Below are 16,571 nucleotides of genomic sequence, written 5' to 3'. Positions count from 1 at the left end.
TATATATATATATATATATATATATATATATATACATATATATATATATATATATATATATATATATATATATATATATATATATATATATATATATATATATATATATATATATATATATATATATATATATATATATATATATATATATATATATATATATATATATATATATATATATATATATATGGAGTTAGATACAGCCATGGCTAATGACTTGGAGGAAATCAGATGGATTGACCAAATCCGGGCTATAACCTTCAGAGAGGCCAGGGATGCTGGCGCATCCTTCATTTCACATTCCTGGATAGCTAAATACATTAAAGAGATTAATCCTTTGTTAAAAGAAACTGGAACAAAAATCCATATGACTGTCATCGCTAAAAAGAGTGAGAATCTTGGAAGGCCTGAAGTCCTTTCTTAGGAGTCAAAAGACATCATAGCTGAGGCAGTGGGTAGACCAAGAAAGTCTTTACGTAAATTGGTGCTTGAACTAGAAACAAAAAGGGGAAAGAAGAGAAGTGATAGTGCTTGTATATCATGAGTTGAAAAAATCTGGCATCAAGCCATTTCATGTTATCAGCAAGCCCAACATCACTCAGCAACAGAGAGAAGACCATGCATGGTTTTGTGGTTCATTTCTTAAAGATTGGGATGAAGCTGACTTTCTCCATGTTGCTGCATCAGATGAATTCTTCATTTACACAGTCAGGAAGCCAAATCATAAAAATGACATCATTTGGGCTGCAAAGTTGGATGATATCAGCGATGACATGTGCTACTGCCAAGTTGTGAAATTTCCTGAATGTTGGGGAATTTTTCTCTCTTTCACAGCCAAACGGTTAATGTGGATCATCAAAGAAAAGGGACAGTCATGGAATGGCGAATACTTCAGAGAAACTGTGCTTACTGGTGGAGTATTTCCTTTCCTCAAAGATCCTGAAAATGTGTTATCTGTTGAAGAAGTCACATTTTTGCATGATAAGGCACCATGTTTCAAGGCTCTTCAGACACAGGAGCTGCTTTGAAACAGTGGTATCGATGTCTTCTCATCAAGTGAATTTCCAGGTAGCTCCCCTGACCTTAATGTGTGTGAAAACATTGGTAGTATCTTAAAGGATCGTGTTGAAGCACGCATAGTGAACTATGATGGCATACCAAACTACGACGACCTGCGAAGAGACATGACCGAAGTGCTCAGGAAATAGAGTTTGAGTCTCAGTTTTTTTGCAATTTGCTGAAATCATACCCTCAAGAATGCAGACTGTGGTACAGGCAGATGGAGGCCACACAAAATATTAAAAACTCAGAGAGAAACTTAAACAAATACCTGTTCTGAATTACTTTTGTTTTGTCCATATCAATTTTAGTTTATGCTGTAGAGGAGGGGGCCTCTAATTCTGAAACACCCATATATATATATATATATATATATATATATATAGTATATATATATATATATATATATATATATATATATATATATATATATATATATATATATATATATATATATATATATATATATATATATATATATATATATATATATATATATATATATATATATATACACACACACACACACACTCTGTACAAGAAATTTTCGGCACACAGAAATATTTCTGCACAGTTATTTAGAGTTAGGAAATGATTCTTACTTACCTTAGGAGACTTGACTTCAAAAGAGTTGTAGACACCAAAAAATATTAATGTTAATTCCAATTCAAGTCCAACACAGCTGGTCAATATATAAGGGATTAGAAAACATAAAACACTCTTTACAAGACCTCATACCTTTGAATAAACATCCATTCATAAAAAAATCATTCAAAAACACGCCTACAGGTCCTGTCAGAGTGCTTCTTAAATAATAATAAAATAATGAAAAGCTGAAAAAGTTTCCTTTAGAAGGAACATATGAAATAATAAGCATAATTCTTCTTTTTCAGAATACATTATATTGCCATACTCTACTTTCCGCTCAAATGTCAAGAGCGATGGAATTTCCCGTGGAACTTGATCAGCAGCAAAGCTGATATTAACCAAACGTGTCTGCTCTCTGTATTCAGACAAGAAGTTCTTTTCCTTCAGTGAAAAAAAAGATTACATTTCCATGGTAAATAGACAAAATGCCCTCAGTCTTACGACGCTTTCAAATAAAATCTCCATATAAGGAAAATTTGACCTTAATTTGATCATCCGGTGATTAGGAGTTTTGCAAAGATAGAGGATAACTTGACAAAATGGAAACCAATCATCAGAGCAAACGGTATTTTTGCCTTATATAAATAAATCTGTACTACCATCTATTGCATGACTTGACAGCCCAAATTTCATGGAATTTAAATCACAATAACAATATCTGAGCTCCAAAAAGGGTCTTGGAAGGATGCTTCTCTCTGGATATCCTCTTATTTACTCATCTCAGGTATTGGCTGACTATTTTCAGCTGGGCCTGCAGGTTTTTTGCTATCAGTTTTACTATTAATAGTGTCACATATTTCATCAGACGTACAAGGACTTTCGACTTTCATTTAGAGTAAAGGGCGTCAATATGAACACTAGGAACTGGGCAAACACATAATTTCATACATCTAGATACACCTCCTTTCATTGGAATGTCTGCGATTAGATGGTACGTTTTCCTTTCACAATTCCCTTATACCCAGTATCACAGAGGACTTCCGCTGGTTTTCCCTCTACAAATCCTGCAGTATATATCAAACTTTTTTTTTTTTTTAAGTTGAGCCTACATTAAGAGGTATGCTCTCAACTGAAGGTAAAACTGAAAAGAGTGCTCCTCCTGCAATATTCCAGCTTTCTCTTCAAGTATTTTTGTTGACTCAGTCTTGGAAACTGTTATAAACTGTATGAAATCCTAAGCAAGGTGTCCAATAAAAGAGCACAAATAGTGTCTTCTTGCTTTGTCAAGTCTTTGGTGGAACACTCTTACATAGTTGATATATCATGCTCGCCCACATAATCATCCGGCGTAGGCTAACCAGATAAACATTTGGAGCACTATTGGATTTTAGAATCTTATTTCTTTGTCATACTGGTATTAAAACTTATTTCTAGCAAGGTCAAAATAGTTAAAGCTCTCTCATTCCGAGGTCAAGAACCACTACTACTTTTTAAATGAGGTCGAGCATTCTAGTGATATTGATTCTTACCAGTAAAATATTAATACTTAATTCGAAATATTCATTAGTCTAATTGACAACTAACTTTTGAACACACGGCAAAGAAATGGAAAGAAGGCATGTTCAAAGTACAGCATGATTCGTCATCTATCATAATCCACTCTAACCTACCTGGGGATTCGCATCACCATTATTGGTGACTTGCTAAAGAGAGTACTTACACAAAATATGTTATTAAAGGAAGTGAACAGTTTTATAAAGTGATATTTTAAAATCTCTATTAAGCCATGAGTAACCAAACCTTGACAATTCTGTAGCCTGTAAAAAATACACAATATGGTAATTTCCTTGATCTTGTTAAAGATGAGACTGAAAGGTATTCACTATATGAATTTTATCAGGAGATGAGATCCTAACAAAAGTGACCGAACCACCAAATCATTAAAACTCTTATATATAAAGAAGATGCTAAAGAATTAACTGATCATTACATTAAATTATTGATCCCATATATAAGAAAAAACAAAATATAAATGTCTATCTATATTTGAGGGCAATACCAATAAGGAAAAAGTAAAGTGATGATGCAGAGGATTTATTAAAACAAATCTTGAACATGTTCGAAGAATATCTCGTTCACATAGTTTTCACTCAGTCCCGATTCCAAGCTTGATCGTCACGGTCTGGCATTAAATGTTTAGCACTTTTCGCTGGTTGAAGCTGCTTCGGATGTCGAGTTGTCATCTTCGCTCTCAGTTGCGCATGACAGGCATGGCAATTTCTTCTCCATAGCAGCTCTGTATTTGGGATGGCTGATGGCATAAACAATGGGGTTGTACACAGCATTGGCTTTAGCGAAAACAGAACCCCAGATGGAGAACAGAGGAGTAATCATTTCCTTGTAGTTAATACCTCCAATATTGATGATGAAGTAAGGGGTCCATGCCATGAACCAGAGGGAAACAGTCATAAGGGCAACTTTAGCAAGGCGGCACTCATTTGATGTCTTCTTGGCTTCTGGGTCATTTCTCAGAGACTTAACTCCCATCTTCTTGGCCTGTTCACGCATCTGTCTCTCGTGAGTGGCAACAGCCTTCAAGATGAATGTGTAGCAGTAGATGATTAAGAACAGGGGGAAGATATAACAGTCAATGGCATAGAAATAGAGGTAAAGGTGGCTCCAAAGGTCATCAGTGAGGTAGTCAGTACCACAGGCGGTCATATTACCTTCGGGAACATATCTGCAGATTCCAAAGAATGGAAGGGCACACCAGAAAATAGTCTGGAACCATACGAAGAGAATTCTTAACATAGCATCCTTGTTGGTTAAAGGTTTAGCAGAGATTCCCTTTACAATGACATTGTAACGATCCAGAGTTATGAATACCATAGACCAAATGGAGGCAGTGCCACAGATTGAACCAATGCAAGCATAGATTTCACAGAAGAGACCACTGAATGACCACATCTGGTAGTAACAGTTCACCAAAATAGGTGGACACATGAATCCCATCATGCAGAAGTCTGAGAAAGCAAGATTTACAACAAATAAGTTTGAAGGTGTTCTGAGAGATTTGGTGTTCATGAAAACCCAGATTACAACGAAGTTGCCTGCTACAGCAAGAGTCCCCATGACAAACATCCAGAAGCCAACCAAGCTATACCAGAGAGGGTTCATGGGAGGGTGCTGGTACCAGTGTTCGTGGATGTAACCCAAAAGCTCTCGAGGTACCCTGTCGACAACGGTGTAGTTGCCGTATGGATTCGTTGAGGGCAAAAGGTCATTGCCACCCATGTTCGATGGATCTTCCCAATAACCCATCTGCAACAGACAAACAAAATTTTGAATAATAATAATAATAATAATAATAATAATAATAATAATAATAATAATAATAATAATAATAATAATAATAATAATAATAATTTCAAGAATTATAATTTGGCGATTTCAAATTGAAATGCTAAACATAGTATTTACTTTGTTACTTTCCAATCCTAAGTTTATATTAACGTAAAACATACAGCCAAAATTTTGTTTTAAAGTGGTTTCTAATACCACCCTTATAGTTTGCACATGAGAACGTTGGGTCATATACATGCACTCACACACACAGACACACACACACACACACACATATATATATATATATATATATATATATATATATATATATATATATATATATATATATATATATATATATATATATATATATATATATATATATATATATATATATATATATGTACAGTCAGCCAAGGAAGAATTGGCGTAGTTTCTTTATTCATTGTCCATTACGGAAATATTGCCATATGCAGGTGCCAGATTATTTACTTTTCAATCGTGACAGCCCAAGAAGCATTTGGAATTTGGCTTTGCTTCTGCTCGAGTCTTGACGTTCTCAACGTATCATACAGTACAGGGATGTCGTCGTTCGTCACCTACAGCCGAAATAATACATTAAGCCTGGCAATATTCTTTAATAACAAAGTGTAATTCAACTAATTTTGTGCTTTGATAAAAAAAACTAATTGGCATGGCACATTTAGTAGGCCTAAATTTGACTTCTGATTTTACACCTGATTAGCCTATGGTAGGCCTATTTTCAGCAGCATACTCTCTCGGATGCGTAATGTGACTGGATATTTAAGTCGACAATATCTATAATAATCTGCTTTATTTGATTATTCCCGTTATTCCTTTTTATTGGCCATGTTCTCTTTTTTTCTTATCGTTTCCATTATTGCTTAACATAATTTACTCAGACCTAGCTATCTCGTCAAAAATCAATCGTAACAAATCAAACGAATACAATCTAGTCTTTTTTTTAATCTAATTCCTTGCATGAGATTCCGCACGCGTTGGAAAGCTGTGGGAGTCAAAGCTGACGAATACATTAAGACAAAAGGCTTACTTTCATCAAAGCATTCTTGGGTTAATCTTAATGTAGCTATTCATTCCTTCTAAACAGAAATTAATTAGAATCAGTTTCACACGTATGCCTACACCTACTGCCATGAGCATATCACACGTAGCTGAAAGGATAGGAAATATGAAAGGTAACTTTCTCATTTAAGTCTATTTCCGATATTTACATTTAAAACCAAATTATATATATATATATATATATATATATATATATATATATATATATATATATATATATATATGTATGGATGTATGTATGTATGTATGTATAGTCAGATAACTAAGGAAAAAATTATAGAAATCCAATCAACTGGAATGTAGTCAAATACAAGTTTATATATATATATATATATATATATATATATATATATATATATATATATATATATATATATATATATATATATATATATATATATATATATATATATATATATATATATATATATATATCAGCGAAGGTGGACCATGGAAATGTACTAATCTCAGCATAATTCTTTATTTCCAACGTTTCGTAATAAATAACTTTATTACATCATCAGGGAATCTGTTAAATAATGAATAAAATTACTTTAAAAATGCTCTAAAAATTAATAAAATTCATAAAATACAGCACAGTTCGAATACCAAAAAAAAAAAACCAACAAAAAAGACATAAAAGCAAAATCAAAGACCGCAAACCAACCTTATACCAAGAAGGCAGAAGAAAAAATACATAAATAAAAAGTTAACTCAGGTGGAGCTGAGTGGAGGAGGTCAGGGCATTTAACTGGGGAACTAGTTGTTTAATAAATAATGATTCCAGGACAGGCAGTTCGCATGCATTCCTATCAATCATCAACACACAATCACGTGTGGAACAGAAATAAATTTCTGACTCGTCGGGATCAACCAGGTCTCTCAGGTGGAAAGCAAGGGCGTTATCCACTGGGCCATACAAGTCTAAAAGAAGTTGGAACCTGAGCAACTAAGGGAATTACCTGGGCAAGCTAACTGCTTGCATAACAGCCGAAGTTGGGGAAAATGGCTGGTATGCAAGCAGTTAGCTTGCCCAGGTAGACTTGCGGTGCAGTTGCTCTCAGGTTCCAACTTCTTTTTAGAATCAGTGATAACGCCCTTGCTTTCCCACCTGAGAGACCTGGTGTTGATCCCGACGTGAGTCAGAAATTTATTCCTATCAATATATGTTTTACAAATTTTTGAATGGTTTCTTATGCTTGAATGCTCGGGATTGGAGAGCCTACAGCCAGTCCGAAAACTTAATCCTCGATGGATATATATATATATATATATATATATATATGAAATTTTTATCACACCGTGATTTATATACAATCATGAAGCTACAAATGTCGCTTAATATCGAAATTCACGCTACCTCGGTATATCTCCGTTGGAGAATTGTCATATTATGTTGAGGGAATATATATAAGTGATAAATGAATTGGAATCGTGGGGACACAAGACCACTTAAAAGCCTATTCAGCGACTCCAGTTGACGTAAACCATTGAGCCATCCGTGTCCCCGACGATTCCAATTCATTTATCACTTATATAAATTCCCTTCGTGATTTCGACAATTCTCCAACGGAGATATACTGAGGTACGCGTGAATTTCGATATTGCGACATTTGTAGCTTCATGATTATATATATATATATATATATATATATATATATATATTATATATATATATATATATATATATATATATATATATATATATGTAGATAGATAGATAGATACATACATACATACATATATACATACATACACACATACATACATACATACATACATACATACATACATACATACATACATAAAAAGAATGTAGAAATCCATGAAGCTGTAATGCAGTCAAATACAGAGTAAAGCTAACAAACAAATGAAAATAACGTATCCATATAAGCAGGTGAAATTATATATATATATATATATATATATATATATATATATTATATATATATATATATATATATATATATATATATATATATATATATATATATATATATATATATAATATATATAGAGAGAGAGAGAGAGAGAGAGAGAGAGAGAGAGAGAGAGAGAGAGAGAGAGAGAGAGAGATGAATTAAGCAGGAATTCAGTCATAACATAGGCCTATAAGTATGTATAGCTTCACATGAACAAGAAAAATGTTAGAGAAGTAAATGAGCTGAAATGAAATCAAATACAAAATGACACTGTTAAACTAAAGAGAATGAAATTAGTCATATTATATGAAAAGGCAGCATAAATCATTAAAACTTTGCATCGGATCCTCGTGCATCTAGCACGCATCTCATCCGGTTTAGCATTGATGCAACGAGGACTTCGCAAATGTTTGCTGCTCCCCTCTTTGGTCTGAAGTTTTCCCAAATATCTATAGCATGCTTTATAAGGTTCTCTTTGGTCTTAGCACGATTAACTTCCCATTGTTGGGTCATGTAGGCCCATAAATTTTCTATTGGGTTCAGATCTGCAGACTTGGCAGGCCAGTCAACTCCAACCACTTCTGGATTCTGCTGGAACCTTTGCTTTACAACTTTTGCATTGTGGACCGCGGAATTGTCCATAGAGGTGTAAATTGGCATGGAATACGACAATAATAGTTTTCGAACTGCGACTACTAAAATGTCCTGTAAAATTGCGATATACTGATTGCTGTTCAGAAGCTCATCAGTGGCAATTATCTCTCCCGGTCCACTGGCAGCCATCCCCATAACCCAGCTGATATTCTGCCACTACGCCTTGAAGGCGCGATGTTATTTTCAGCAACATTTATGTCCATAGAAAATATTTTAACTGATAGACAATTCAACAGAGAGTAGTTAGTTAAAAAAAAAAAAAAGAACAGTAGGCCTAAAACTTTACAAAGACATACTTTCTTCTATTTTTATATCTGCTATATCTGTTATGAATTATACTCTATAAATGAAAATTATAATGTTTTCTAATAGCCTATAGGTATGAATTGAAATTATATATCAAGACAACTGTATGAAGATAACTGTGGAGTGCAATCCCCATTAAACACAGATAATTCCTGTGTGAACAGTCAAATGCATATAGTTATTCAGAGAGAACCATAGAGAGGTATGACTTCCTATGTGCAGCGTAATTTGGCCGCCATTTTGATTGTGTGTAACTGGAGCTGCAGTGACAGCAACGTTTTGTCAACGAACATGCTCTGAGTGCACTGCAACCCAACAAACTGCCAATGTTTATTTATTTGACAGCTGTTATGATTGTCCATTTTATGGACGTATATCAGAAAATAAGGGTACAAATAGGCCTATATAAGTATGTAACAGTAAGAGGACCACTCGGACACATCACAGCCAAATGCGACTAGATCAGCAGAACAGACTTTGCTCCAAATAATACCTATTTAGGTAATTCCTTAGTGGGATAAAAATGTATTCTTCTCAGATATTCTTACAGACATGTATGTGGTATATTTATAAACAAAAATAACCCATAAATGTTTAAACACTTTTATTCAAAGTTCTGTAAAATAAAATAAAAATAACCCTTGGAAAAATGTTTAAACAATTTTATTCAGAGTTCTGTAAAATAAAATAATACATATTTTCAAACATTTAGGCTACGTAAAATTACCTGTGAAAGGACTGCATCTGGAAATCTGGAAAAGTAATTATTGTACTTCAATGTCATTAAATGATGGCAGATATAATAGGCCCCAGGAGAAGAACATGCTAGCAAAATGTCAAGCCTTCGCAAATACCACGCCTTAGCAAAATATGCACAAAATGCTATGCCTGTGCACAACCTATTGGAAATAGGTAGTATTTCATTACTAATCACGTACCACCACCAAAGGCATCAACACATACACATAGCACACATTGTTTAGCATTAAAATCACCACCAGTCCACCACCAAAAGCATTAACACACACCAAGCTTAATCGAGTTAGACAGGGCTATACTTATCTCTCAGTGTGAGGACCTGTTAACAAAATACTCATTGGATTAATATGAATTCATTTTGGAAATTTTCAACAGTTTTCTGTTTTTACGTAATATCTTTTCTTTGGATGCCTTATTCTTGATTTTCAATTGATATTTTAGTCTCATTGTAACATACAATTGCTTCATAGACTGTACACTTTGAGAACAATAATGAATAGTACATAGCAGTAAACAAGCTGCTTACAAGCAGATGGGCTGACACACTAAGGTGCTCACCTCTTGTCCTTTGGAAAAGAGTAGAAGGCCACTTCTTTGTTTGTTTTTGTATACTTTGTACAGTTAATGGCAGAACACACTGTTCCTTTTGATCCAGAGGTTTTCTTGGTGTGGCCTGTGTAATGTAAATGATCCATGGAGAGATAATTTGGTGTAGACTCGGCTGCAGTGACGGAATGATGCATCTTTAGCAACCTCCAGTTACACACAATCAAAATGGCCGCCGGCGCTCAGCCAATTACAATGCAGCACATAGGAAGTCGGCCCTCTCTGTGGTTCTCTCTGTAGTTATTGATCATTTTTCAGCTTTAGGTCTAGGATATATACAGTAATAAAAACAAAATAACAAAATCTTCTTTTTTCATCTTGCAATAAACTATGTATTATTTCCCCTTCATAGTCGAATTGCCTTAGTTTTTTACTTATATAACGTAATGCACTCAAGTATATACTACATACCAGTTTATGATGGGAATAAACAGGTTGATCTTAAAGGCAAGAGGCGCGCTTCATATTTTATGAAAAACTAAGGCAACTTAAATTTCACTAGGCTTACCTAGTTTTATTTGGGCGCCAACAATGAAGCTGTCCATGCGCATCAGACGTGAAGGTTTTTTCATCACAGAAAATAGCTGAGTCCCAGAACGAAGCACATTCTGGAAGATATTGCGAGGCAAATCCCATACTTTCTTCTTTATGCTGTTGCGTTAGCAATGGTTTCCATGCCGGAATCCTGTAATGCATTCCTGCCCCATGCAACCTATTCCGCAGTCTGCACACGTATTTGCAGTCCAAGCTGCTGTTTTACAGCAACTGCTGTAATCAGGGGTTGTTTTTGACAGCTGCAACAGTCATATTGTCTAGCTCTCTTCTGGTGCTTCGAGGAGTTCCACTTCTAGGCCTATTTTCCAAACTTTGCTGTTTCTAAACAATTTGATTCGTCTATGTATGGTTCTCTTCGGTATATTGAGCCTTCTTGATCTCTCTCTAACAGGAACTTGAACCAAATGCAGTGCAATAATTGCCTCTCGCTGAGCAGGGGATGTTTCTTTGCCATGTAGACGATCCATCGTGAACGTGAAGGGCGTGACAAAACAGCTGAGTTTGGCCGATAAATCACGACATCAGTAACAGAGTGAGGTCGCATGGTTCACACTGTTAAGGTTAACATTGTTTTTTTTCGTCTTTGATAGTATTTTGTGAGTTTCCAACGTTTTCTGTAAAATTTAACAAATGGAATCGTTCAACTACCATCAACTTTATATTGAAATGATAATATAAGGACTATGTTTATGCGATACTGCTAGTGATAGCTGTTTCCTCTTGTTGCCGAAACGTGGAAATGTGACCTCTTCTGGTGTGGAAGTTTTGATGCAGAAGTGGGGTCTTTATTTTACGGTCTGCCACACCAAGTGTGAAAAAATGTTCACACTCTTTTTAGGGGTTTATTGTGGTCAGATATATTAGTTTCTTATATGATTCATTGACCTACATTTTCGGTCATTTGCATATTTATACAGCTGTTTATATAAAAATGTCTGAATAAAAAGCCATCAAAAAACAGTTGTTTGCGCCGAATCATGAAGCAGCAGAAGTCGATCGAGCCGGGAGTGAATGATTGACACATCGAATGCAGACGATATCAGAGTGACAGCAGCTTTAGGTTTCCATCTAATTATGGTAACTTAAATCTATTTAAAATTGTTTTAGTAAATGTAAAAAATTATTGTGATTAACTTAAGGGAAGTTACGGGAAATGACCTTTAGACTGTGAAGAAAGGCTCTGGGTTGAATGACTAAAATTTAGGTTAGCAAAGTCAGTTCGCGTCAATTTTGTTATATGGAAAATAAGTTTTGAACAATAATATAACATGATGTTCTAAAGATTACAGTGGCTGTTTATAATGTCATTACATAAGATTTCTTCCATTTTCGAACAGAAAAAAGGTTAATCAGGCAGGTGATCTGGAAAATTATTGAAACTGCCAATTCAAATTTGATGGCAGATATAATATAATCCAGGAGAAGAACATATAGCAAAATGTCAATATAAATATATATATATATATAATAAAATATGCACAAAATATATATATATATACAATATATTGGAAATATATATATATTATAATCACGTACCACCACCAAATATCAACATATACATATATATATATTGTTTAGCATTAAAATCAGTATATATACATACAAAATATACACATATATATACAGTATATATAATGAGTTAGACAGGGCTATATGTAAAACCAGGGATTTGAGGAAATCTCTAACAAATATATGAAATGACCAATTTGAATTCATTTTGGAACATTTGATCAACAGGGCTAGTACTAAATCTTTTCTTTGGAAACTTGATTCATCCATTTTGTTTGATATTTTAGTCTAGCCCCTGGGGAATCAAATACAAGGGTCATTAGACCCCTGAGAACAGTAATGAACACGGAGAAACAATGTAGATGAAACACTGTTTGCTGTGTTACAAGCCCAGATGGGATAAAACTACTGAATTGGTCATTTCACATATTGTTTTTGGAAAAGAATTTGAAGGCCTGTAAACACTTTGTTTGTTTTTATATACTTTGTACAGTTAATATAGAATACACTGTTATATTTGATATAGAGGTTTATATGGTGTGGCCTGTATAGTATAAATATATCCATGGATAGATAATTTATATAGACTCGGCTGCAGTGATGGAATGATATATATTTAGCAACCTCCAGTGCACAACAGTTTTCAAAAGTATCTTGAATGTATTTCACACTAAAACAATGCAGGACTCATATAAATCCCTGTTCTGTGGTTCTCTCTCCATTATAAATCATTTTTCAGTTAGGTCTAGGATATATACAGTCCTCATCTTTGACCCATTGCGGTGCTGTCGTGAAGGTTTTTTCATCTTGCAATACCCTTATGCGGTTTTTCTTTAGTCGAATTGACCAGTTTTTTCAGCCAGTTAACGTAATGCACTCTTGATTTCTCTACCAGTATTCTGATGTTGTTAAACAGGTTGATCGTCAAAGGCAAGAGTCCTTTGATATTTAATATTTTTATAAAAACTCAAAGTGAAGTTTGAGGAATAATTCAGTATTTGGTTTCTGCAAATATTTCAAAAGTTTGCCATCCCCAAACACTTCTGTCTTAGTAATGTTTTTAATTGTGCAACATGAACTCGTCTAAATGGACAATATACTGTATATATATATATATATATATATATATATATATATATATATATATATATATATATATATATATATATATATATATATATATATATATATATATATTGTACATTCAGACACGTTCATGTTGCACAAGCACAGCCAAAAACATTACTAAGACAGAAGTGTTTGGGGATGGCAAAACTTTTGAAATATTTGCACGAAACCAAATACTCGTATTATTCCTCAAACTTCACTTTGAGCTGGTTAGGGAAAAAATTTAAATATCAAAGGACTTTGGTGCATTTCATAAAAAATTTAACAACTTGACTGTCAGAATACCAGAAGAGAAATCAAGAAGGAGGTAACTGGCTGACTGGTCATCGACAAAGAAAAAAACCGCGTCTGAGAAGGGTATTGCTGAACCTACAAAACCTTCACAACAGCACCGCAATGGGTCAAAGATGAGGATCAGGAGCGTCGGACTAACTGATAAAAGATTTAGTTAATGGAGGGGTGATAAAAGAACAGGGATTTATATGAGTCGGGTTTTTTTTCTGTGAAATACATTCAAGATACTAGAAAATTGTTGTGCACAGTGATGTCTGGAAAATAGAAGAGACATTTGTAAAAGCGAACTCGTCTTGGAACTACTAGAGCCAACTACTCCACCGGGACAACCAAGAAGCAGTGCTGTCCAGATGAAAGTTCAGCCACAAAATATTATAACAGCAGATGAATCATGAGACTTATTCCAGAGACAGAGAATCAAAACGTTCTAGGTTTTGGAATATGTGCGACAAATCGCCTCAGGATGATAAAGGCAGATCTAATAAAAAGTGATTGAATAGAAAGTGCAAGGAAGAGAGATATTCGAAAAATATGATTGATTCATTATGCATTGTTTCAGAGAATATTTGCTGCAGCATGATGTTATTATTAACGCCATATAATTTTACATTAGCATACTTGACGTATTGGCATTTCTTATGCTGAGAAACGTGAAAAACAGATTTAAAAGGACACAGAAGAGAGAGAGAGAGAGAGAGAGAGAGAGAGAGAGAGAGAGAGAGAGAGAGAGAGAGAGAGAGAGAGATAATGTAAAAACCTTCTTACTGTTTCGAGATACTGGCTGGGGGTCGACAGATCAGCAGCAGTCCAGGAACAGGTGTCCGGGATTCCGTTCCAGTTGCTACCGACGGTCTGAGCGACGACACGAAGTCCAGCAGCCCTATATAGACATCGCCCTTATAGTTCGATGAACAAGTTCGGTATTTAGTGCATCGGGGAAGAAAACGCGGATTCTTACGTTAACGGTTGATGAACAGTCAGGTAACTGAAATTCCTACGGGGATGAATTTAGTTTCCGTTCCAGAGGTCTTCTCTAGCTTTCCTTCCCTTCAGTAACATGGTTAGTTTACTCTGGGTCTCCTTCACATCACTGAAAAGCCTCATTTTGAATGATAATCTTTGCTTTTATTCCTTGACTGGACGAAGTGTTATGAACATTTTTGGAAGTTTTCCCTGCTAACCATTTGTCTTCCAGTAATTCACCTTTGTAGCTGTTTTCATATTCTGGGCACTAAAATAAGAATGGCTGTAAAGGGTATATTACTCTTTTTGTTTATTATGAGTTCCAGCCATTCGATGCTATGCCCACTGGGAAAGGAACACCAACGATCACACGCTATTCAATATAAATAAAAAGTAAAGCGATGCACTTTATACAAAGTGAATAGTTGTATTGTCTAAAATAAGCATATGGTTTTACTTTCTGTTGAATTTCGATACATAAATTACGAAATGGATTAAGAACACAAATATGAACGATGACAAAATCTCACAAGCTGTTACTGTTCATCTAAAGTAGGTAGTTTCATCTTTTATAAAGGTGATTTGTTTACAGTCATTAATGAGAATGTACAAGCATTTTGACTGCAAACATACCTTGCTTGAATAAAGAGAGAGAGAGAGAGAGAGAGAGAGAGAGAGAGAGAGAGAGAGAGAGAGAGAGAGAGAGAGAGAGAGAACAATGGCGTCTTATGTTGAGGGCAATCTTACCCACTATTAAAAAAAGTCTAACCAGTTCAACAAATTTGTGTAAATTCTTTCACAAATGCTCAGGTATTTCTTTTTGAATACCCGAATGTACGAGAGTTAGAGGCTTATTTATACTGTATGCACATTTCTAAATCACTCGAACCATCCAGAAAGGAAAGTTTTCGTAAACACTGCTCGACAGCGGGAGGCAAGAAGATGGCGATAGGGGCAACATGCTACCAATTGTCGTAAAATAACACTGGACAACTCGATGTAGAAACAGGCTGCTTGTTTGTCCACTTGGTTTCATAGCGAAAGGGGACCTTGGGTCAAGAGTGAAGTTACCAACAGACTTTTGCAATCCATTCTATGTTGACTGGATAGGACACTGAATGTCTTGCCAACACAGCCTTTGCATTTTAACTATAATGGAAGTTATAACTTTCCTGTGTGTATGTTCATAGAATGAAATAGGAACGAGTTTAAATAAAAGAACTTTTAAAAACCCTAATACTATATCTTGGTAACGATCTGAAAACATCTAAATAAAATCTGAGCAACATAATTGGAAGTTTATCTGAAAATCAATTTACCATCTAATGACTTTAAACTGTCAAGCTTTCAGAGATTAACGACGAGATTTCATAAAACGAAAATTCCTCTACATTCTTAGGTTTTCATTCAAATTAACGTAAAGGTTTTCTAATTCATGACTTATTTTATAGCAACCTTCAAAGTACTGATGCCAATAACTGAATATAAATTGTAAGCCAAAGATCATTGAATTCTTCGTTTTCCATCCGCTGCAGTCCCTCACCTTACACTAGCACACACACACACACACACACACAAAATAAAAAATAAAAAATAAAAATAAAAAAAAATAAAAGTTAAGGTTTTGAGAATGGTTTCACTTCTGTGTTCCTTTGAAATAGAAATAACGGACGAAAGAATCTACTTATTCCTGATTAATGGAAATAAAGTAAGACAGTCGGAGGTCTATGATCTAAGCTGGAGAAATGAGCAAATATTATTCATTTTTCATGTTCTCAC

General features: G+C 34.6%; 1 protein-coding gene across 1 annotated transcript; it reads right to left on the bottom strand.

The window, feature by feature from the left end:
• Nucleotides 1–3,725: 3,725 nt before the first annotated feature.
• LOC136827921 (rhodopsin-like) lies at nucleotides 3,726–14,749 on the bottom strand. The gene is made up of 2 exons (XM_067085383.1): nucleotides 14,595–14,749; nucleotides 3,726–4,968 (listed from the first exon to the last, which is right to left on the bottom strand). Exon 2 carries the CDS (start codon nucleotides 4,966–4,968, stop codon nucleotides 3,844–3,846), a length of 1,125 nt encoding a protein of 374 aa, XP_066941484.1. The 5' UTR covers nucleotides 14,595–14,749; the 3' UTR covers nucleotides 3,726–3,843.
• Nucleotides 14,750–16,571: the final 1,822 nt, after the last annotated feature.

This window comes from Macrobrachium rosenbergii, chromosome 42 (genome assembly GCF_040412425.1).
Source record: "Macrobrachium rosenbergii isolate ZJJX-2024 chromosome 42, ASM4041242v1, whole genome shotgun sequence".
NCBI classification, from domain to species: Eukaryota; Metazoa; Arthropoda; class Malacostraca; order Decapoda; family Palaemonidae; genus Macrobrachium; species Macrobrachium rosenbergii.
The sequence above is the reverse complement of the archived record's forward strand: the minus strand, read 5'-3'. Positions and strand labels throughout refer to the sequence as shown.

Coding starts and splice junctions, on each gene's coding strand:
- LOC136827921 (XM_067085383.1), bottom strand. CDS start 4,968: ATGGGTTATTGGGAAGATCCATCGAACATGGGTGGCAATGACCTTTTG.